The sequence below is a fragment of the Lissotriton helveticus genome, chromosome 5_1 (genome assembly GCF_964261635.1).
Source record: "Lissotriton helveticus chromosome 5_1, aLisHel1.1, whole genome shotgun sequence".
Taxonomy (NCBI): Eukaryota; Metazoa; Chordata; class Amphibia; order Caudata; family Salamandridae; genus Lissotriton; species Lissotriton helveticus.
The window spans coordinates 1,995,317,374-1,995,343,100 of NC_136065.1; the positions used below are offsets into that span (position 1 = coordinate 1,995,317,374).

At 46.1% G+C, this 25,727-nt stretch overlaps 1 protein-coding gene across 1 annotated transcript in view; it reads left to right on the forward strand.

Moving 5' to 3' along the window:
- The window catches only part of LOC144752840 (E3 ubiquitin-protein ligase TRIM39-like), a 157,455-nt gene that overhangs the window by 15,970 nt on the left and 115,758 nt on the right, over positions 1-25,727 (forward strand). The window contains exon 3 of the mRNA XM_078640680.1: positions 12,528-12,758. Within this exon, the coding sequence (XP_078496806.1) occupies positions 12,528-12,758 (231 nt within the window). The remainder of the gene's footprint in view (positions 1-12,527; positions 12,759-25,727) is intronic.

The window sequence follows — 25,727 nt, forward strand, 5'->3', positions numbered from 1 at the left end:
GGGTAATCTATCACGAACTGGACATCTAAAATGTGGGCTTGCTTACATGACTTCGCACTTTGTATTATTGCAGAAATATGTTTATAGCCATACCATAAAACTCAAGAATTCTTGCTTGCAGCCATTATTTTCGTATATAAGGAGAAGGCTGGTTCTGTAAAAACGAACACGAACAGTCTCCTGAGAATACATGACCTGTGTTTGTCGTGCTTCTAGGACACGTGTTACTTGGTAGCTACCAATAAAACTTGATCTCTCACTGCGACTAGAAGACTCATTGTTTCTGTGGTCCGGAACAAGGGAGAACTCAGAGGTCGAGATGTATTGAAATCTCACGTAATGTTCTGATTAATGGCCCGCTGAAAAGCCAGTTCTACATGGCAATCTTTGAACTTTATTATACCCCGGGGAAACTGGCTATGTGGTTCTGAAAATCTGGACCCTGTCGCTATCCCGATATCGAGGTCCAATACCCGTGTCACAAAATATCAACGTACCATGACGATTTTGGTGTCTATGAACCGATAATGATTAGGACATCATTCCTATGTATTTGCGTCACAATCGAGGGTTGCCAACACCCCAAAATCGTAGTTTCCGTCCCAATCCCTTAGACTCCATTTTGTGAACGGCATCCATCTTACATCTTGCCCTCATGTTAAGTCAATTAAAGGTCGAGCTTGATCCAAAAGGGACACGTCCACCTTCCCTGACTTCCCCCTGACCTGTCCCAACTGACTCCATTGCCTTAAGCCAAACCTGTTTGGGCAGCTCCTCGCCCAGTGGCCGAATACGATAGCATCAATGCATAACATTCCACAAACCATTCACTACATACAGACCATGCTTTCTGCAAACATGCACCTGTCCACGTTCCTTGTTTATGGCCAGTTTTATGACTGGGTTGTACCTTTCTTTATTGGTGTTTCATCGATATCTGATGGGAGTTCCAGATCTTGCTGGGTAATCTATCACGAACTGGACATCTAAAATGTGGGCTTGCTTACATGACTTCGCACTTTGTATTATTGCAGAAATATGTTTATAGCCATACCATAAAACTCAAGAATTCTTGCTTGCAGCCATTATTTTCGTATATAAGGAGAAGGCTGGTTCTGTAAAAACGAACACGAACAGTCTCCTGAGAATACATGACCTGTGTTTGTCGTGCTTCTAGGACACGTGTTACTTGGTAGCTACCAATAAAACTTGATCTCTCACTGCGACTAGAAGACTCATTGTTTCTGTGGTCCGGAACAAGGGAGAACTCAGAGGTCGAGATGTATTGAAATCTCACGTAATGTTCTGATTAATGGCCCGCTTAAAAGCCAGTTCTACATGGCAATCTTTGAACTTTATTATACCCCGGGGAAACTGGCTATGTGGTTCTGAAAATCTGGACCCTGTCGCTATCCCGATATCGAGGTCCAATACCCGTGTCACAAAATATCAACGTACCATGACGATTTTGGTGTCTATGAACCGATAATGATTAGGACATCATTCCTATGTATTTGCGTCACAATCGAGGGTTGCCAACACCCCAAAATCGTAGTTTCCGTCCCAATCCCTTAGACTCCATTTTGTGAACGGCATCCATCTTACATCTTGCCCTCATGTTAAGTCAATTAAAGGTCGAGCTTGATCCAAAAGGGACACGTCCACCTTCCCTGACTTCCCCCTGACCTGTCCCAACTGACTCCATTGCCTTAAGCCAAACCTGTTTGGGCAGCTCCTCGCCCAGTGGCCGAATACGATAGCATCAATGCATAACATTCCACAAACCATTCACTACATACAGACCATGCTTTCTGCAAACATGCACCTGTCCACGTTCCTTGTTTATGGCCAGTTTTATGACTGGGTTGTACCTTTCTTTATTGGTGTTTCATCGATATCTGATGGGAGTTCCAGATCTTGCTGGGTAATCTATCACGAACTGGACATCTAAAATGTGGGCTTGCTTACATGACTTCGCACTTTGTATTATTGCAGAAATATGTTTATAGCCATACCATAAAACTCAAGAATTCTTGCTTGCAGCCATTATTTTCGTATATAAGGAGAAGGCTGGTTCTGTAAAAACGAACACGAACAGTCTCCTGAGAATACATGACCTGTGTTTGTCGTGCTTCTAGGACACGTGTTACTTGGTAGCTACCAATAAAACTTGATCTCTCACTGCGACTAGAAGACTCATTGTTTCTGTGGTCCGGAACAAGGGAGAACTCAGAGGTCTTCGGGTGTTATCCCCTGGCACCACCGGGTTCCTAAAAACCCGGCACCTCAGTTGGCGCCCAACTCGGGGCGATATCAAGCGGCGACGGTCCAAGCCAGATGTTCGTGAGGAGCTTCGTGTGAAAATTCCGGAGGACGGCCAGCCACTTCAGCGACCCCTGTATGTCGACGTGGTTCCGAAGGTCTTTGCTGCGAGGTTCCCCGCGTCCCGACGGCTACGAAGGACTGCTGCCCTGACTATCGCCTTGTTTTGGACCCAGTGATCCTTGGTAGAGCGAAACGATAGACGAGTCTTCTAGCGACGTCACCGATCTTCAAATACTTCAGTTAAGTATAAGTGGAGCGTCTCCCAGTCCTTAGTTTGTCCTTAGTTTTTGGTATCCTTGAGATACGACTTGATTTGGTACTTGCAAGCCCCAAAGCCGAAGGACTCGTGTATTCACGAGAAATATCGTAATAGATAAACCTTTGAAGTTTGAAGCTAGACTAGTGAGCGAAGATGCCTGGTTTTAGCAGACTTGGAAACTTGTTTTGTCTTGGTTGTAATAAGGACTCCCGATTAGAGGATTCTTGTCCGGTTCCTCCAATTGGAACTCCAACGTATGAGCTCTATGTAAAACATGGCGTAGGTCCTATCACATATAATGAAGTGTGGATAAAATACACCCGTAAGGATGGTGTTTTAAAATGGCCCCAATATGGTAGTTTCGACTCAGAAGTTTTAGATAACCTAGAGGTCAAACTGTTCAAGAAGAAAGCCCGACCGGCGATGTTTGACTCTTTCCGCTTATGGCGTAAAGAGGCCAAACAGAGGGAAATTAAATTAGAAAAGAAGAATAGGAGAGAAAGAGGTATTTCAGTAATGCAAGCCGCAATAAAATTTGAAGACAATGAAGAGGATCAAATAAGTGAGCAGTTGCACAGGCAACGTAAAATGGCAATAGATAAATGCTATCCTGTTTTACCATCTCTTCAGCAAGAGACAGTAAAAGAGCGTGAAAAAGATTCATTAATGGCTCATTTGCTAAGTTCGCCACCACCCTATGCACAAAATGCCACAGCACCTCCGCAACCTTTAGTTGCACCTCTGGTAGCTGTTATACCAGCTCCTCTACAGCACTCACCAGCTACTCTTCAGCTGGCTCCTATTTCTCTAGTGCAGCCTCCTCAAGGCTCGCAGATCACATCTACTTGTCCTACTGTTCCTCTTACAACTTCGCCTAGCGCACCTTCTATTTCTCCTGATACTAGTTCTACGAATGCTTCTGTTTCTACTTTGCGTGACTCTGTTCTGCCACCAGTTATTCCTCCGCTTTCACCTTCCGTCTGGCATAAAATCGCCAGCATTGTTACTAACATTCCTTCACCACTGTTTCGGTCGCCTAAAACGACCCCTAATACGAGACAGAGACAGTTACGAAGCCAAATGCCTGATTATCAAGAGAGGGAATGCCTGAATAAGTTAGCACGGAATTGGGCTATGGATACAGCCAGATATGATGTAGAGTCCGTCATGAACGTTTTCCGTCAATGGGATGAACCGACGCAAAGATATGTTTTTGAACAGATGTGTGTTTTTCTGTGTGAGGATTTGGAAGATAATGGTCAAGAGAGCAACGCTCGAGAGTTATGTAATGTACGATTTAAATTTGGGGGAGGCATGATTGTAGGTCCCGATGTCGAGAAAGCAGTTGAGGTATTATTATCATATCGAAGTACAGGTGGTAATTCTGGGTCATCGTCTGAATGTGGTACGTCTAGTAGGAAAAGAGCGAGACAGTACCCCATGAGAGAGGTTCCTCCAGTTTGGAGGGAAGGTGATGCGAATGCTAATCCACCAATTCTGCCCCATTTCCAGCGTGTATGGGTACATGTCCCATGGAAAAGATCGGAAGTATTAGCACTCAAGCAGTCACTACCTGACCCTCGTAAGAACCCAACTGGGTATTATAAGGAGTTATCGCAAACTGCAAGCTCATGTATAATGAATTTAGCGGATGTAGACATGTTATTTGGGAACGTTGTTCCACATCCTTTATGGAGCAAAATACGTCATACGGATCACGATCAGGAACTAGGTGACTCGTGGGCGAACATTGCGACTACTGATGCTAGACAAATCGGTGGTTTTAAACCTGAGCCTTTAATAGCAGAACTACCCGGTAGAATTATAGCGTACATGAAGACAATAATGCCTGAAGTACGCGTAAATTGGGACAAGCTATCCGCGTGTAAACAAAAGAAAGATGAGAATGTGTCTGACTTTTTCACGAGATTCGAGGAAACTTTCACTGACCATAGTGGTCAAGATATGGCTACCGAGGGTGGCCAAAGATTGTTTGTGGACAAGTTCGTACATAATTTGCTCCCTGAACTATGCAATAAACTAAAAGACTCTGAAAGCGCTTGGGCTGTCTCTACGTCAGCGCAGATTTTAGCTACGGCCCAGTACTATGAAAATAGGCGTAAGGACGAGCTAGATAAGGCAGATAAAAAGACGAAAGATTTGAAAACTAAGGTTCTTCTCCAGCAGGCCTATCCGCCTCGTACGGCTAGTCAGCACGACTACCAACCACGACAACAGTATTCGAGAAACGCGCAAGGTAACGAGTTTTCCCATCAGCGTCCTACATATGGCCCGAATCAATGTGCGTATTGCAAGGAAGAGGGTCATTTTAAAGGTAATTGTCCGGCTCTTGCGCGACGTTTAAACGGTGCTCAAGGTGTAAGGGGAAGAGGTGTTCAGCATGCCCCTAGAGGTAGGAGCCGTGGAAATTTAACTCAGAATACAACTTCTTTTCCGCCTCAGAATTCGATGAATAGCTTTGATCAACAGAATAATTCATCGTCCAAGTCAGCTCAGTATTACTCTGACGACTATTACGCCGAACACGAACATGAGGGTAATGATTGCTAGGACAGCCATGGACAAAGAGAGGGAGTTGTTTCAGTTCCGGTAGATCAGAAAGGACCTTATGTCGAGGTGATTACCTCAGGAGTGTCAGAGCCATTTCTGCTGGATACTGGTGCTACAAAAAGTTCTATTATGCACTCAAAACTTCCTGGCGCACCTTTGTCTGGCGAAATGAATGTCTCAGTAGGTTTCTCTGGCGCCCCTGTTAGAAACCCGATCTCTAGCCCTATATCCCTTTCTGTTGGCCCATGCGAATTAGAAGCACCCCTCATTTTGACAACAGGTTGTGGTGAAAATTTGTTAGGTTTGGATTTACTAAAACGGTTATATGCGACCTTGTACTGTTCTCCCTCGGGAGTACAACTTACTTTAGGTAAGAAGGTCATTTCTCCGATGTATTTGTCAAAAGAAAATATTCCAACTGAATTATTATCACTTCCTGATATACTTTGGGCTAATGGTTCTAATGATGTAGGTCGTTTGGAGATATCACCATATGTCATAACTTTGAAAGCCGACGTTAGGTTGCCACGTATTCCCCAATACAAAATATCTAGCGAATGCGAAAAAGCATTGTTGAAAATTGTTTATGATTTGATTGATAAAGACGTCATCGAAGAAACGACAGGAAATGTCTGTAACAGTCTGGTTTTGCCCGTCTTAAAACGCACTGATCATTTACAACCGCCTACATACAGATTCGTGATCGACCTCAGAGAAGTGAACAAGGTAGTTATTCCACAGTTTCCAGTCGTCCCCGACATTACTGCTTTATTGACAATGGTTCCAGCTTCAGCAAATTGGTTCTCGGTGATTGACCTGAAGAACGCTTTCTTCAGCATCCCGATTGCTGAGGAGAGTAGAGACATTTTCGGCTTCAATTTAGGAGGACGAAGCTTCCGCTTCAAGTGCGCTCCTCAAGGCTACTGCGAAAGCCCATCAATATTCAGTCAGGCCCTGAAAGCACAACTGGACTCGATTATTCTACCAGATGGTTCGACTCTGATTCAGTATGTCGACGATCTGCTGATCGCCGCAGACACTAAGGAAATTTGCAAGCGAGCTACATTGTCATTATTGCATCACTTATGTGACATGAAGCACAAGGTATCCCTTTCCAAACTACAATTTTGCCGACAAGAAGTAACCTACTTAGGTCACATCTTGTCGAAGGAGGGAAGGAGACTGACACCAGAAAGAATACAGGCAATTGCAGAACTGAGTGCCCCAAGGACACAGCGAGAAGTTCGAGCCTTTTTGGGCATTACGTCGTACTGTAGACAATGGATACCGAATTTCTCACTACTAGCTAAACCCTTGCTGGCACTACTCCGTAAAGATACACCCAATCCTATGCCCTGGTCTGAAGATTGTCAGACGAGTTTCCACAAGTTGCGTGATGCATTATGTTCGGCTCCTGTGTTGGGAAACCCCAACTACAGTAAGCCTTTCACATTATATGTCCATGAGAAGGAAGGCTGTGCATTATCCGTCCTAACACAACACTTTGGGGACAAACAGCGCCCATGCGCATATTTTTCGGCAACTCTAGATCCTGTGGCTAAGGCACTACCAAGTTGTCTGAGAGCCACCGCCGCAGCAGCTGTCTGCATTCGACAGTCTGCTGGATTAGTCATGAATAATACTCTGATTGTTATGGTTCCACATGCAGTAGACATTTTACTAAACAGGACAAAGACACAACACCTTACTAGCGCTCGACTATCCAGTTACGAACTTACACTGCTAGCAAGTCACATACACATAAAGAGGTGTGATACACTCAACCCTGCTACACTATTACCCATCCCGACAGAAACAGACACAGACAAGATTGATAAACATGACTGCTGCTTTAGGACAGAAGAAGAGACAAAAGGGAGAGTAGACTTACAGGACACTCCCCTTCCTGAATGCAATGATACTTTATGGGTTGATGGTTCATGTTTCAAGTTACCGAATGGTGATACGACTGCAGCATATGCCGTAACAACATTACACACCATTATAGAGACCGCACGTATTTCCCACAACTCTGCACAAGCTGCCGAAATTATTGCACTTACCAGAGCATGCGTGTTGGCAAAAGGAAAGCGAGTGAATGTGTACACGGACAGCCAATACGCCTTTGGCGTGGCTCACAGTTTTGGGAGATTATGGCGTGAACGTGGTTTCCTTACATCACATGGTGCAAAGATACAACATGGTCAGCTAGTTAACGAGCTCCTTGAGTCACTGACCATGCCAAGTAGCCATTATAAAATGCAGTGCACACAAGAAAATTCAAGACGATGTTGGCCGCGGGAATGCATTTGCAGACGAGGTTGCGAAAGAGACCGCAAGGAACACGATGAGTCGAATGTATGTAGCGGGTCCCGGTAGATGTATTGCTGACGTGGGAATGTGTGAGGACACCATTGAAAGCGTGAAATCTATACAAGCTGAGGCAACTGAGAATGAGTTGAATGAGTGGAGAGAAAGTAAGGGTAGATTGGATACGAATGGTTGTTGGGTCGAATTATCGGAACACCAGCGATGGCTACTACCTAATGCATACGTACTTGCAGTAGTAACAATGGCTCACGGCATGGCACACATCAGTTCGAAAGGAATATGTAAGCTATTGGCCCCAGTATGGCAGAATAGCAATATCCCGAAATATGCAGAAAATGTGGTCAGAAACTGTATGATATGCCTGAAACACAATCCCGGTAAAGGAACTCCAACTTCAGCTGGTCATTTTGCGCCTCCTACGTATCCGTTCGAGGTTTTGCAGCTCGATTTCATCCACATGGAGATGTGCAACAATCTAAAGTATGTGCTCGTTGTTGTTTGCGCCTTTTCAAGGTGGGTGGAAGCGTACCCCCTTAAGGATAATACCGCTTTGACAACTGCCAAAGCTCTTGTCAAAGAGTTCTTCCCGAGATTCGGTATGCCTAGAATTGTCTGGAGTGATAACGGAAGTGAATTCATAGGACGAGTGATGAAGAGAGTGTGTGAGTGTCTAGGCATACACCAGAAATTCCACGCTGCAAATCACCCCCAATCAGCTGGATTAGTAGAGTGCTACAATGGCACATTGAAACTCAAGCTAGCCAAGATCCAAGCCAGTACAGGTCTTAAATGGCCTGACGCCTTGCCCCTAGCACTCTTGTCAACTAGGATGACTGTCCATTCCAGATTAGGTCTTAGCCCTCACGAGATAGTGTTTGGCCGCCCAGCCAACGTCTGGGGTGTGCCAAGACCAAAGAAACTCAGTGAGATAGAACACCCTGTACTGCTTGATTATTTGTGCGAGTTGACAGCTAAATTGCGTGTTTTACACCAACAGGTTCACAGTTCCTCTCCGCCAGCCTCTGACGATCCAGGCCACCTCATCAAACCCGGCACGTGGGTCCCCAGCGCACCAGCAACTGACAGCCGAGGTGGACCAGACCTTACTTGGTGCTTCTTTCCACGAGGTCAGCGGTTCGGGTGGACGGCAAAAAGAACTAGGTACATGGGACCCATTGCAAACGGGTCCCTCTGCCCCTTCCATACGACCGGTGGGTCGATAAAGGACTTGCCGACTCTGAGACTGAATCCATACCTCGTTTCATCCCTTTCAGCGATGCACGTTTAAAAGAGACTGGTACCGAAAAGGAGAGTGATCGTATTTTGCAAGGACTTGTGCCACCGTCTATGCAGTTGGACACTACCGAACCTGAGACATTGTTTAAAGACCACACCGTACCTGAGAAGCGACGATATGACCTGCGATCTAGCCCCAGAGACTAGTAAAACTTGACCTAATGAGATTTCCCTTTTCCCCCAAGAACTATTTTTGATTTTCCAGCTCTCTCGTCCCAGGGAACTAGCTCATTTTTGATTTTCGAACCGCCATCCGGTTCCGCTGCTAGGGTCGCGGTTGAAAGTCTGGGGAGTGCAACCAAGGAAGTTTTAGGTCCACGGTTCTGGTTGATCCGAGGGAGTCACCCCGGACTGAACGGAGCGCACTCCCTGGTAGAATCAACCTACCACCGCGGGCAGCAAGTAGGGATGGAGTTTCCAAGGGTAGAGAGACCTGTCAAACCTACGAACTTTGAAAAACAATTGTGTACTATACTGTCCAGGAGAAGATTTTTAATAATATGCGTTCTAATGCTGTGTAGCACTGTGATACTTTTGATTGGTTATGCTCTATTCGTATTTCGAGTTTCCCTATTCTCAAATAACACTCTGCCAACGCCTCCTCCCACTCTCTCCCCACACTCTTTTCACCCTCTACCTGAACACGAGTCTGCCAGAAGACTCGAATTTGTAAATAACTCTTTCATCCAACTCCTACACCAACACCAGTCTATAATGAACACATCAAACTGTTGGATATGCGGACTCATGCCGCACACAACTGATAAGGGTATCCCATACTTCATCCTGCCATTTAGTTATTATGGTTCTCTGTGGGCTTTTCAGACCATGTTCCTATTCGCCCTAGAACCATACCCGACCCGTTCCACTGAGAGCGATTCCAGTAACAAGGCGCTAATAGCAGGGATAAGAAATATGAGTAGGGATATCGACACATATCTGACTATCCCCAAAGATGAACTGACTCCATACGCTCGTTGGAACGTAACTAAACATGGCGTTTACCTGATCAAGAGCCAAGCGGCAAAGAAATCGCGCCCAGTTTGGATAGTGCCCCACCGAGGTCACTTATGTTTACAAGGTATCGGTAGGAATCCCACAGCACAGTTAGGAAAGAGCATTTGCACAGAAACATATGTGTTCGCCTCCCGAACTTCCCCTATACTCTTAGCAGCCAAAGGCACATATTCCGTCTGCCACGATCAAGCCTATACATGGTTACCCCCTGACTTCTCAGGCACATGTTTCATCTCATTTCTGCTGCCTCCCACCTACACGGCCCGAGCAGATTACCATCGGACAAGGACAGCTAGAGGTGTCGTGAGTAAAGACGACACCGCGGGTCAGGAATTCGCTGACTTCGCAAAAGGTTTTCTGCCATTTTGGGGGCCTATGGTAAACAGCAGGAATATTCGCCAGTTAGCAAGGATAGTTGAATCCGCCGTGACTACAACGGCCGGAGCACTTGGCAATTTGACAACCGAGCTTCAGTCGGATCGACTTATGACCCTTCAGAACCGAATTGCCCTTGATATCATACTCGCCGATCGTGGTGGTGTGTGTAGAGTCATCCAATCCAGTTGTTGCATTTTCATCCCTGATAATGCGCCGACAGTATACCAGGCCATCTCTAAACTACATGAAATATCTGATTCCCTTCACGTTGAGAAAGGGGATTGGTCCTTGCTAGGGTGGTTCTGGGGACTGATCGCTGCCTGGGGATGGAAAGCACTGATCTTCATTGGGATGATCTTAACACTTCTGTTCATGTTCTGCCTATGTGTACAGTGCGCTCCTGCACTCTGTGGCCTCTGTGCTACTTCATGTGCACGGAAGCCTGTGTCAAGGGACGAACTGAGCAACAGGATGATGTTACAGCAACATCTCCACGAATTCCTTCATACAGATTTGGACTCAGATTAACATGAGTTATTGCCTTAACCTAAGGGCAAAAGGAGGGTCTGTGGTTCTGAAAATCTGGACCCTGTCGCTATCCCGATATCGAGGTCCAATACCCGTGTCACAAAATATCAACGTACCATGACGATTTTGGTGTCTATGAACCGATAATGATTAGGACATCATTCCTATGTATTTGCGTCACAATCGAGGGTTGCCAACACCCCAAAATCGTAGTTTCCGTCCCAATCCCTTAGACTCCATTTTGTGAACGGCATCCATCTTACATCTTGCCCTCATGTTAAGTCAATTAAAGGTCGAGCTTGATCCAAAAGGGACACGTCCACCTTCCCTGACTTCCCCCTGACCTGTCCCAACTGACTCTATTGCCTTAAGCCAAACCTGTTTGGGCAGCTCCTCGCCCAGTGGCCGAATACGATAGCATCAATGCATAACATTCCACAAACCATTCACTACATACAGACCATGCTTTCTGCAAACATGCACCTGTCCACGTTCCTTGTTTATGGCCAGTTTTATGACTGGGTTGTACCTTTCTTTATTGGTGTTTCATCGATATCTGATGGGAGTTCCAGATCTTGCTGGGTAATCTATCACGAACTGGACATCTAAAATGTGGGCTTGCTTACATGACTTCGCACTTTGTATTATTGCAGAAATATGTTTATAGCCATACCATAAAACTCAAGAATTTTTGCTTGCAGCCATTATTTTCGTATATAAGGAGAAGGCTGGTTCTGTAAAAACGAACACGAACAGTCTCCTGAGAATACATGACCTGTGTTTGTCGTGCTTCTAGGACACGTGTTACTTGGTAGCTACCAATAAAACTTGATCTCTGACTGCGACTAGAAGACTCATTGTTTCTGTGGTCCGGAACAAGGGAGAACTCAGAGGTCTTCGGGTGTTATCCCCTGGCACCACCGGGTTCCTAAAAACCCGGCACCTCAGCTAAATGGAACACAGGTAGAGGAACTAGCTGTAGCCGCTGTGGCCAATATGCAGCTGACTCGCTCCATATGTTTTTCAATTGTCCTAAACTTAAAGACTTCATAAGGGAAATACAGACTTTTATACTGTGCAGTTTGGGAATTCCAGTACAAATAAGTGCATCTTTGGCAATTTTTGGATGGCAATGTAATGGGCGACCGCTTGATGAGGAGGGGATGATATTCATATGCATGGCTCTGTATCGGTTGTCTATAACTTCGCAATGGCTCGATGTTAATCCCCCATCTTTTGTCAACCAAACCTAACCAAGCTCTGCATACTTTAATGGAAGTGTGAGTCTGTGCTTTGAAGGCTTCTAATCCCTGTGGAAACGTGACCACAGACACTGCTAGTCCGACCTGGGGTTTGCGGAACCATGTATCTCCTACAACGTCGAAATATCTCCCATCATCAGAAACTCTTCACCAATGATGGCAACCTTAAGCGATCTAAGATCAATCTCAGATCTCTGTCTTCCCCCTCTGCTATTCAAAACAAATGTCCAGTGCTTTGAAACAATTTGAATTTTCCCATAAAAATGTCTGTTTTTCTATTAAAGCTTGGAATACAGCCTTCTGTTCTCTTCTCAGACGACAAAACATCAACCCTCTTCCACCAATATTTCAAATATTAGCATAGGAAATGTCCATGTAAGGAAAGAACAACCTGCTGTGCCTGCTGCCCGTCCATTGGACGTCTCTTTCCCTGGTGTGGCAAATACTGTGGCCCTCAATCACCCAGTGAATGAGAAGAAAACCTGGACCATAATGGGTCAGGCCATGTGTTGATCGATGCATTTAGCTGTGTGACAATGTGATTTACTTTTATGTTGCAGGCTGAGTTCAAGAGTGAGAGAGAGAGAATCTCTAATGAGTTTGAGAAGATGCAAAAGATTTTGGAGAAGAAAAAGTCTTGTCACCTCAGAAGGCTGGAGGAGGAAGAGAAGGAGAGTCTTCAGAGCATCAAGGAGACTGTAACAAAATTAGAGGAAGAGCAATCCGTCCTGAGGAACCTGATCACAGAGATTGAAATGAAGTGTCAGCAGCAGGATGTGGAGATATTTAAGGTAAGAAAAGGGTACAAATCTATATAACAAGAACATGAACAGCATCCCTTCTTTATTGTCAGAACGTACCAACCTTGTAACCCAGATCTAGTGCTTTCACACTTCTCTGAACCCATTGAAAACTGTTTACCAAATGATATGATGGTTAGAAGCATACCAGGGAAAAGGGGACCGGGATGAGAGGGATAACAGATTCTGGATTTCACCGCTGTGCCTAGTCATTCAAGGGGCACTGCTGTCAAACTGCTGTCAACTGGAGGACCATTGCGGGGGCGTGGCCTGACACTAATGGGGTTGGAGTGAGCAGCTTTGCTCAGACCTTCGCACCGCTGATCCCCATCCAGTACCATTCTGCCACTACAAACCCAGCTGAGGGCCTCCAGAAACCTCCCTCCATGTGTCCATTTGTGGGGGAACCCACTGCTGGGATTGCTGGCGGTGGCTGCACCCGGCTTTGCCAGATCCTTACCTTTAGGTGCCTGAGCCCCGAGACGGAGACCAAAGATGGCGGTGGCGGCCCTGTAGCCACATACCGAGCACTGCACTCCTGGTGACTACAGACATGAGGTGAAAGCACTTCTGAGACTCCAGACTGTGGGACTGCCGAGAACTCTTGACTTCAGCACCCGTTAAGCCTGTCACAGATCCACCTGCTGTCACTGGGCCTGAGTGGTGACAACTTGCTTTAGCTAGGGGCATGCTTCAGCCACTAAGCGGCACTTCTCCTGCTGACGGAGAGGCAGGGGCTTGAGAGCTGCCTTCGGGGGTGGAGAAGAGCAGTGTGGCGCCTGAACTTGCAGGAGAGTGGCACCCCTCCTGGCACTATTTACTGCACCTGGGATGCTGACCTGCCAGCACCGTCGGGGGCATGGCGTGACTGGGCGCTTCCCCTCATGCGCTGCAGAGTTCAAGTAAATGACTGGAGGCCCAAACACTGCCGCCAATGTTGCGAGAATTTCATACCCGTCCCAAGCCCAGTGCTGTCCAAGTTCAAGCCCAAATTCAACCTAACGCAGACTGGTTTCAGCCCAAAAAACAGCCCAAAGTTGTCACCCTCAATTCATGCAAAATCAGCCTTCAGGAAATCATTTACACCCAATCCTAATTTCTATTCAATATGCTTATAGTGGAAGGAGGTTCAATGGGCACCTATGCACTTCTGCAATCCTGTCCCAATTCGATTTGTTACTACTGATTTTGAGTATCGGTCCCCATTAGGACCTCTTACTTTGTTCACCACAAATCCAAACCCGAACCTGGCATTGATGAACAAAGTTTGCAAGAGCAGACTGTTACCCATTTTAGTGGAGTCGAAAGGCTGGAAAATTGAAAAACTATTTCATGTCGCTTCTCAAACATTTAATGCATTTCATGGATCTTGCAGGATTAACATCACACAATGAATTTGGCAAGCTGAGATTAGAGGCCCACTCCCTCCTGTTAAAATGTACAAAGGCCAAATAGGAGAGTCACTTATTCTTATTACTGCCTGCCCTCCACTTCAATCACCATGACCATCTACTGTGACACTAAAAGTTAAACAGAACCTATGTCATTGCCATTGTGTTTCAGCAAAGGCTAGACTAAAGACACCAATCTTGGCAAGAAGCAGATGGGTTTATGTGAGGTCCAAGTGAAATCAACTGGAGCAGACAAGAAAAAGACTTCTTTCCCAAACAGGAAAAACCCTCCCCCAACATCTCAACACTAAACGCTCCCTCAAGTCGGATGACAATCATCACTCCTCTTGCCCAGTCAGTTCCATTCCCCTTCATCATTCGCACTGTTGGTCTCTCATATCACCATTGATCAGTGAAATCTCATTAGGCTGTGCAACTCCTTTAAACCTATCAGCCACTCATGGCTTTAAGCAGAGCAGCTCCTAAAACTGACTGCAATGGATCACTAAAGGGCTCTACATTAAGCGACTTAAATTTCAAGACTAAAGCATGGATCAATTTCTCAATAATGCTCAATGTGTGAACAAAAATGTAGACACCTATCTCAATAATGGCCATAAAATAAAACCCTACGGTAATCTATGCCAGCAACGCGTCAGCGACGCAGATGTTTACAGTTCATCTTCATTACATCTTTCATTACATAGGAGTGTTTTCAGTTTTTCGATGTATGAGCTATATTGTTCCTAGAAAATAAATTAACTTCTATTCAAATAAGGTGTCCTGTACCTTTCTTCTGACTAACAGAATTGAGTCTACACACATTTGTTTTAAAATAAGATTGTGGTACAATATAAATAAGTTCCACATGACAATTGTTGGAATATAATACAATTAACCTGCTTCTCGTGGGCATATAGGGTTCTCCTTGTTCTGTTCACACGGAAACAGAATGGAGGAAGCTCTGGGGAGTATAGAGTTGCATACTGCTTATAGTGCATGTTTTACATGAGATCTCTATTATTTAGTATATATGGGAAAATACTACTGGCTAAGCTCAGAGACATTAATGCCTGCTACTGTACTGGGAGGAAGATAGGAAAAACAGAATGGGGTCAGCATTTGGGAGTAGTGTGTGTGCATGCTACTTATGGGGCATGTTCTACATGAGATCTCTCAAATCAAGAGACCCTTTAGTGTCTCTGGAATAATGCTACTGGCTAAGCTCTGAGACACTCCTGCCTGCTGCTGCCTTTGGAGGAAGAAGGTTCAAACAGAATGGTAGTATGCCTCTACACAAGAGTGTAAAGGTAGAGGTACTAGATGGTACCTCTACCTTTACACTCTGTATGGGATAATGCAATTGGCAAGGCTGAGAGACATTCCTAACTATTACTGCCCTGAGACAAATAAGATGGAAACAGAATGGGACATCACTGGGGAGTATTGTGTATGTGTGTATAGCATATGGTGCATGCCTCTTCATGAGTTCTCTCATAGCAGAGGTACCATCTAGAATGTATGGAATCTCGTACATGATTGTGCTTTATGCATCATCATGCATTCATTGGAAAAGTATGATATTTACACTTTCTCCAGTGCATTTTCAACACCCTACCCTTTGTCAGACACAGTCCCACCTTACATTAAAAGTGCAGGCCCATTTAAAACACTGCCCCAGTTACTGTTCCGGTTTGTCCCTGTGTCCAAGGCCGGAGCACATATAACAGAGAAATCACTTTTCTTCGGTGCCGTGTCCTCCTTTCCCTAACCTTACCCCGAGAGTGATGCACATCTTATTCTTTTCAGAAGTGCCTCCAAAAACAGTGTACACACTACAGAAAAAACTTACTTGTTGTTGCTTCAATCTCCCAACGATCAGCATGCACCACCACAAGGAGAGTCGAGAGTCAATGTCTTACTCTCACACGACCTGCCCTGGCCCTGCTTGCCTGAGGCCCGAGACTGGGAGTTGGTTTGGTTCCCGAACTTGCATTGGCCTGTTCAAATAGTCAGTCTCTGAAGGCATGCACATCACCACATGCGTGATGCATGCTAAAGGACAGCACAGCTTACTAGTCTGCCACGGGCAGGCTCTGGGCAATAATGTTTGCAGGACCGTCATTGGTAGTGCTTTCGCGCGCTACCAGATTGACGGCCCTGGCAACCAAACATGAAGGTACACTTTTTGCATCCTCAGAAGCCACCTTCCGAGAGACCCAGTGGGGGATAAAAGTGGGACTGGGCCTATGAGCCAGTAAATCAGCTAGCGCCCTTTAGCGCCCTTGATGTATTCGGCCGGATGATGCTGGCTGCACTGACTTATGTGACCCCCGCATGACTGAGGGCGATAGGAGAGCTTAGAGCGGGGAGCGCACCTGATGCCCTGAGCTCCCCCACCAACACCTCCAACCAGCGACCTTGACCCTCCACTGAGGAGGCCCAGTGACTCCAACCTCTTAAATGTCCTAACGGGAGCCCCTGGCTCTGCCCCAAGCACTGAAGCAGTACCACTGTCCGGGGTAATAGGAGACACTCCACGCCTGGATTGGAGCTGAGGGCAGCCGCAGACCTTGGATGGGCGTAGGGGTTGTTGGTTATCCTGTTTGCCTGCCTGCTCACCTTCAGTGGACCCCGAAAGGGTTGGGCTTGGAACCAGATTCTAGTGGCCTGTGCATCGGTGGGCACCCTTCATGCACTGAGTTCGCTGGCACTGACCTGCGCTGCTGATATTGGGTCCGCCTTGCGAGAGACACTGAGGATGCATTGGGTGCCATGCTGTCCCACCTCACCCCTGGCAGCCATTGCCATATCTGTTTGACACCCTCATGAGAATTACGAGAGGTGCTGAGAAGTGAGCTGCATGTGCACCCCCACCTGAACCTACCTGGCTTCATGGAGGGACAGGGAGGTGTCCTGGTGGGACAGAGTAGAGATGTGAGCATTATTCAAGACCAGGACCCTCTGTGTTCTGAAGCGGCACCACTTGACTGTGACTGCTGGACCTACTGGCCTGACCCCTGGCTAGTAAAGGCGCCCTGCCACTGGCCCTCACCCTGAATTGTCAACAAAATCGATGCGTGTACAGGGATAAAGGTGCTCAGCCCCGCGACCTGGCCTACTCATTCCGACCCGCTACAAACATGGGGAAAACTACCCACAGAAGGGACCATGACCCACCCTTGAATGACATGGACCTAGCATCGCAGGCACTCAGAGTGGCTGAGAGCCTTACACTGCAAGATGTTATACTGACTATTATTTCCTCCTGGGAGGCATTGGAGACTAAAATACATGCTCTGAAATCAGATCTGGACCCCATGCGCGACGACCACTGATGCCTCGCCGAGCGAGTTACCGTGAATGAGCGCACATTAGCAGAAATACTGCTAGCACTCACCTCGACCACTGAGATGAGGCCTAAAATAGAGGCTAAAATTCAAACAGTTGAACTGCGAACAGGTGGTTCTGAAATTCACTCCTGCCACAACAACATCAGGGTGGTGGGCTTGCTGGAAAAAATTGAAGGCTCCAGCATTTAGATTATCTGGAAAAAATGGTTGAGAGAGGAGGTGGCGCTTGAGCGAGCCCACTGAGTGCCAACCAAGCCTCCATTACCTGCCCCCTCTCCCCCCACGGCAGTGGTGGCCCAGTTACTCTATTTCAAAGATAGAGACCTTATCCTAACGCAAGCCTGACGCTAGGGAGAACTATGTGTTGAAAACGCGTTGATAAGGATTTCCCCAGACTTTCTGAGAGAGGTACGTAGACCGAGAGCCTTATTCCAAGACGCAAAAAAGCAATTGCGTCAGATGGGTCTCGCCTATACGATGCTGTTCCCCACCTGGTTGAGATAGGTGGCGCCCAATGGTACCAATTGTTTTTACTCCCCGCAGGAGATCTGGAACTGGTTGGACCATCTGCTGCAGCCGGGAACCAGATCACGGCCGAAGCTCACACACAGATTCAGGGCCAGACGGGAAAAGTTGCAGCGCAGCTCAGCTGCCCCCTTGCAAGCTGAGGCGCAACTTGAGAGGCAACAAGTGATGTTATGTTATGGGGGTGTCCTGGTGCTAATAGCACAACTCTACTGAGAGACAGGGTGGCACAGAGAGACATAAACTGGAAGGCACTATGCGTTATCAAGCCAGGTTTTGAGTTGTTTCCTGAAGGCGAGGAGGTTCGTGGAGTTCCTCAAACTCCAGGGGAGGGCATTCCACGCTTTGGTCGCACAAGTAATGAAGCTTCTACCCCCCCCCCAAAACTTTCTTCGTGGGTGGTATGCACATCAGTTTGGCTCCTAGTGAGTGGAGTGTTCTTTTAGGGGTGTACCATCGAAACTGGTGGGTGAAAAAACCAGGACCTTGACCATGCAGTGTCTTGAAGACAATACAGAGTGACTTAAATTGCACCCTTTTTAGGTCTCGCCTGGCATTGGAGCGCACATGCGCTACTCGCCTGCGAGAGATATCGTCATCAAGCAAGTTTCAAGAAGGGGCCTCGAAGCACCGTCCCTCATTTTCATTGGTTAGCGTCAGCGTTTATGTTAAACGCTGGCTTCCCATTGAACAGGAGGGTTTTTGGTTGCTGCTCTTTCGCCTTTTTAGACGGCCCCCAAGGACTCGGTCGCCTGCATTACGCCAGTCCGGTTCTCTCATTGGGCGCTCTGAGAACGCTTGTCTCTCCTCCATTGGGAAACCGCTGTCTGCGTACAGCAGGTACATTTCTGGGAGTAGGGCCGCAGCGCCTGCTGTTCTGCGGTGGATGTAAAGCAAGCAGTTCCCTCCCTGGCCCTCAGCGTGTCGGTGACCGTGCAGGGCTCCGGGTTTGCAGCAGTTCAGAACTCAGACGTGGTTTTCTGCAGGACACAGGATGGGATTATTATTACTGGGCTGCTGTGCATGGAGAAATGTTGTGTATTGGGCAGAAGTAAGGAAGGCTGCGTTTTCTAGCGGCGGGCAGCCATACAAAGTGGTACAGTGGGAGAGAGGAGACAGCACTTGAATATTTGTGGATCCGGAAATATCCGGGTTTCACTCATCAAGTTCCTCCTCCAGTGGATGGTTTCCGATGCATGCTGGTATTTGTAGTCCTGCAATTCAGAGACTTGTCATTGATGCGTTGCATGAACCAGCAGTGGGCGAGCTGCTGACACCCCAATACTGGCAGGGCTCGCAGGCTGGTGTTTGGCTGTTGTGCCCTCCTATTGCCAGTTTTGTTGCATTCTAGTGCTTGTAGTTTTGCTTTTCCAATGATAAATTCAGGACTGTATAAACACCACTGCTGGAATGCACAGAAAGAAGAAAAAGATCGGCTGAGCAACTCATGGCAGACAGGGGCTCATGTGAGCTCTCTAGTAATGCGTAGTTCAGAGGGGCACTCTGCGGGGCCCCACATTCATCCTACGACCTGTGCATATCTGTGAAATATGGGTGTCTCAAGAGCCCTTTACCACACTCTTGGGGCAAAGGGAGCATCATTTTGCATTCCGCTGCTGCGATGGGTCTCTCGGGATGTGATGCTTTTCTGCGTGGCTCACGTTTTCCCCCTTATGCTCTTTTTGCTTTACCCTGGCAGACAGACATTGCTACGTGTTTGGTTATGGATTATCTTCCCACTCCCAAAACCACTCGCCCAGTAAATGTGCAAGTATCTCCTCTGTCAGGGCTTACTTTTGTGGGCATGGTCTTTGGTAACAAAGGTGAGCCCAGCAAAGGGTGTCTTATCAGGCATGACGTTTGATCATGTGACTAGTGTCAAGCAAGAGCCCTGTGGGGCAATCCCAGACACTTTCCTGCAGCCCTATTGACTTCCACATGCATGAGATATTAGGTTTGTGGCATCAAGATGGCATCAAGATGACATCTAACTCCAGAGGCTTTTTTCTCGCTGGGTTTCCAGGGCTGTCCACACCTACCCCCTGTGGCATCTATAGTCTGGGGGCTCAAACACTAGCTAGGGGGGGTGTTAACAGCCTGCAGTCAGGCAGCGAGGGAGCTCTCCTTCTGTTCTCCTACCCTAGATGTCTGACCAGAGGTGATCCAGGCTTGCCGCTTGCACCCGAAAAGAGATGCCGCTACCCAGGACAAAGCGAGCCGACCCAGCGCCAGTCCCGCCCACGGTGGGTTTGGGGGCCCATTGGCCCATTCACAGTTTTCTTTGCCTGGCTCCTTGGAGCGGTGTCCATGGTCAGGTCTGGTGTCATTCTGTCCTGCTGCATGGGCTGGTGTAGCAGTCGACTCCAAGGAATGATGTGCAAAAGGAGGGGGATAAGTTTAGGGCCCACTAGTCTTAATCTTGGGACCTTCCTCAGGGCCTGTCTTGGTGGCCCACCCCAGACCGGGATATTCAACAGGAGCGCAACCTGTAGGCCCCAGGACACCTGCCTCACTGGAGGTGACTGCACACCCTTGCAGCTACCTCAAATCTGACTCCTTTTTTGTTTTAAAGATTTTTATTGACAGTGCAATAGCAAATTAGACAATTCACAATATTTAACCTTTATATACGGCATATTTAAACAAGCAAAAGGAAAAAGAAGAGAAAAAAATAAAAAGGCGAAGAAACAAAAGGCAAAAGGCAACACAGCTGTAAAGACTAAACACTATTGCATTGTATATTTTCACGACATTTTTTTTAAAGCCCTCCCCTTGACTACCCTTTCCCCCCTCACCCCCCCCCCCAGAAAGGTGGTCATTCTCTTACGACTCCCCACATTAGTTTTTAAAGTTTCATCAAAAAGTAATTAAATACTCATTCTTTCTTCGCAAGCCATTTATTCATGGGTGCCCAGATTTCTAGTCCTTTTTGCCGAGAACGGGTTCCCCTCCTTGAATAAATAGCTTTCTCTAAATTATAATTAGATGTTAGCCAAGTGAGCCATTGCTGAAAACCAGGTGGTTTTGGGTCCAGCCAAGCAGAGGCCAGGCAGAGGCGATATACTGCCATGCCGATAAACACTAACCTTTCCCCCGGAGTTCCCTGCAGGTCAACGTCTACCCCAAGACCAATAAGTGTAGGAGACTGGGAGCAAGAAATCCCCAATTCTACATTATAGAATCTGGAAATTTAATTTTTTAGGCTATCCAGAACTTTGTATGTAGCAAAAATATGGCTTAGGTCAGCCTGATATAGATCACAGCGCGGGCAGGTGGTTCCTTTCCCCTTACCCCACTTGTCAATCTTTTTCGGGGTATAATATAAAGAAAAACATGTTTTATAATATTGTGCTTGTAGCCTTGCAGGGACTAAAGTGTTCTGGGCTAAATTAATTGAGTGAAAAAATAGTTCTTCAGTAGCACCAATTTCTTTTTCCATTTTGTTGTTCGATCATCCAAATCGTCTACCATCAAAAAATTAAACAAATCATATACAAAACCTATAGATAAATCTCTATTTCTCCTGAATTTATCCATAATGTCTATGTTTAAAAACCCGTTCGGTCCTCCCACTTTTTTCGACAAAATGTCTCTGATTTGTAGAAATTTAAAGAGATCTCTATTCTCCAACCCAAATTGCTCTCGTAAATTTTCAAACGTTACCTGCCCATTTATGGAAAACAGATTGCCAAGTTTACTCATTCCTGCCTCACTCCATCTTTCTGTGATTGGGCCCTTAAAAATCTCCGGTAGTATAGGGTTGTAACATAGTGGTGTATAATAATTCAGGCGCTCAAGCCCAATCAGCTTCAACATACATTTCATAACCGTGTACCCGCTTTGTAATACTTTAAAGCACACTTTCTTGTAGTGATTGTCGTTCATATGCCGCCATACCCAGCCCCATGCCTCTGTACCCATTATAAGCTCAATTGGTGATGGTATTTCCTCGGTCCTACCTGCGCTTGGTTTTTCTTGAATCAGAGGTAAATTATACAATATGGTAGTGGCCCAGTAATATAATTTGATATTTGGTAGGGCCAACCCTCCCCTTTCTTTTGATAGCGAAAGATATTTAAAGGCTCTTCTAGATCTGGCATACCTCCAGATAAATCTTGAAAATAGATCTTCAATTTTTTTCAAACACTTACCATCAAATTCTAGTGGAATCGCCAGCGGAAGGTACAAGAATTTTGGGAAGAGCAACATTTTGACGCAGTTGCATCCCCAATTATGGATAGGTGTAGATTATGTAGTCTAGCCATTTTTAATCTACTTTTGACAATTAATGGTTCAGTATTATTTTCCACTATACAATCGGTGTTTGCGGTAATTTCTATGCCCAAGTAAGTTGCTTTTTCCACCACTCGTGCATCATTAAACTTGGCATGTACGTTACAGATAATCTGAGTTTTATTTTGATTTAAAGAATACCCAGATAGTCTCCCAAATCTTAACACCTCTATTTCAATTTCCTCAGATGCTATTGCTGGTTCAGGGGTTACGATAGCGACATCATCGGCGTACGCCAAGGCTTTCGTTTCCCAGCCGTTTGTATTAATTGGCTTAATGATAGGGTTATGCTCTATCTTTCGCAGAATAGAATCGATATATATTGCAAATAATAATGGCGAACTCGGGCAGCCCTGTCTAGTACCTCTCGTTATATCAAAGCTGTCGGTTAAGCCTCCGTTCACCATTATCTTAGCAGTGGGATAAGCATATAGCATTTTGAATGCTTGCAGAAAATCATCTCCTATCCTGACCCTTGACAGAGCCCCCCAGAGAAAAGCCCAGGAGACTCTGTCAAAGGCCTTCTCCGCATCCAATAAATTCAATGCTATTGGTTCTTTTGTGACATTTTTTGCATCAAGAATAGAAATGGCTCTACGAATATGATCGGTCATCCCGCGGCCAGGGATAAAGCCATGTTGCCTAGGGGAGATAACCGTGTGAATAATTGGGGCAAGGCGCATAGCCAACACTTTAGAATAAATCTTTGAGGGTCATTAGGATGGCGGGCGGACTTAGTCCGCCAGCCATCCTATCGGTTATTGGGACCGCCCGCCATAAGGGCGGGGTCCCGTGGGGGGTATTTGGATGCGCCCGCCACTGTGGCAGGCACATCCTGCATTTTTAGCATTGTGGCGGGCGGTGCTGAGAACACCGCCCGCCACAATGCTAAAAATGCACGTATGCATTTGCATAAACAAAGTGGCAGGCACCGCGCGGTGTCTGCCGCTTTGTTTATGCAAATGCAGGGGGGTACCACAGGTACCCCCGTGTGCACCCCCACCTCTCCTTCACTCTGAGGGCCCGCAGGGGGCCCCCAAAGTGAAGACCGCATGCCCTTGCCGCCACGGAAAGGCATCTAAACAAGCCCATGCTAATATGGCTGGCGGTGTCTATTAGACACCGCCACCATATTAGACCTTTTCCGCCCGGTCGCAAGGCGACCGGGGCGGAAAAGCGGCAGACGGTCTTTCCGTCCGCCGCGGTCCCCCCGCCATACTAATATGACGGGGGGTCATTTAGGGCAATCCGCCCGCCATCCTAATGAGGCCCTTAGTGTCTGAGTTAATTAGTGTGATAGGACGATATGACCCTGGATCAGTCGGTGCTTTCTTTTTTTAAAGAAATATTGCAATTTTGGCTGGTGTCCATGACTCCGGGGGCCTGCCACCCTTAAAAACATGTATAATCAGCTGCGTCATACATTCTTTAAGTTGGGTTGACATTTTTTTAATAGAATTCAAGGGGTATATTGTCAGAGCTTGTAGCTTTACCAGTTGGAAGACAGTTAATACATAGCAGTATCTCTAGCCACTGGGGAATCTCCTCCAACTGTAGTTTTTCCTCCCATGTAAATCTTTCTTTAGGGATCTGATTAAGATATATCGCTATTTCAGTCTCATCTCTTTGCGATTCTTCATGGTAAAGATTTTGATAATAGGTGTAAAAAACTTTTCGGATCTCATCCGAATCTGTAGTTAATCATTTAACTGGATCTTCAATCTCTGTGATTAAATTCCGGGTTGCCTTTTGTCTGGTTCTAACAGCAAGATGATGACCCACATTCTGACTGCATTCATAGGCCTCCTCGTGCCGAACGGCTAGTTTATCAGCCACCCCTTTAGCTATTATCCCCATTATAGCAGATTTAGCTGCCATAACCCCCAATAGTGCTTTATTATGTTCTCCTCCATTTTGAACTATAGTAACCAGCTCTTCTTTTGCGGCTGCTAATTTTGTTAAGCTATCTTTCATTATTGCTTGTTTTTTTTATTCATTCTGGCATAAAAGCGTAATGTCTCTCCCCGAATCCCTGCCTTGAGTGCATCCCACACTATATCAATGCTGGTGCTGTCTATATTCTCTTAAATGAATTGAGGTATCCACCCCATCATAATCTCGCAATATTCCTCGTTAAAAAGAAGAGCCCTTTCAAAGCTCCATGTTGGTATAGTACCACAACAGATCCTTTCCATCTTGATCTCCAAAATTAGTGGGTTATGGTCAGCTAATATTCGAGGTTTCTTTTCTATTCTGCAATCTCTGAGTATAGAGTAGGAGGCTAAAATGTAATCTATTCTGACATGCTTGCTATGAGGATGGGAGAAATAAGTGTATCCAGGATTCTTAGGGCTTTGCCAGCTCCACACATCCGTAAGTGCATGCTCCTCACAAAGTGTCCTCAGTGCCTTATACACTTTTGGTGTACGGCCCTTATATATCCCCCCAGTGTCCTGTTTCAGATTCCACTCTGCTGGTAGATTTATATGTAGGTCCCCACAAACTATTATCGGTAGTGGCCAGTTGGCTAGTTCATTATTAACGTGCTGAATTACAGTTGGATCATCAAGGTTGCTGCCATATATGGAGCAGATTGTAAGTGGATCTCTTGACTGTCTGTGTAACTGAGTGATAACCCATCTCCCTAGCTGCTCTACTGAAGTGCGACTAAATTGTAGCGTGTTATTTAAGGACAATTTTGCAACACCTCGTGTGCATGAATTCTGCATTGTGGCCCCTCCAAAACATACCCAAGTGTCTCTAGTAGGTGTCTTTGTTCAGCTTCAATGTGCGTTTCCTGCATGCAGATTATATCCGCATTCAGTAGCCTTAAGGCAGCTGTTGTGTTCAATCTTTTCTTCCAGTCATTCAGACTGCAAATGTTAATCGTGGCAATGCGTAGTTTACTCTTCTAGACTAATAAAAGAAATTATTAAAAAAAGGTGGAAAGGATTCAACCCGTGTCCAACCCAGTGAGAGGACTCTTTCTACTAGTCATTTCCCATTCTTTAGACCAACCCCCGACCCTGTCCCCCCCCCAAAATTGAGGTTACCTGACCTTTGCAAGGCCTGGTTAATGACATTCGAGAGAGAAAATCACGCTTTCCCTGCGATCCTCCCATTTCTGAACTCTTAAATAAAAACTTCTGAGAAGCTAATCAACCATAAACCTTAGTATACTCTAAGTTACCCTACACAAACCTCAACCTCATTGTGTTCATGCAGATACCAGGAGCCACACAACAACAGAAAAAAGACATCAGAAAACAAAGGTGAGAAGCAGAAAGAAAGAAAAAAGTAAAGATTGCAAAAAAGTATAACAGAAGTTTTTAGAGCATTCAATTTGGATCTAGTGGCTACTATTTCTTGCTACCGGTTTTCCAAGTAATTTCCTGTAG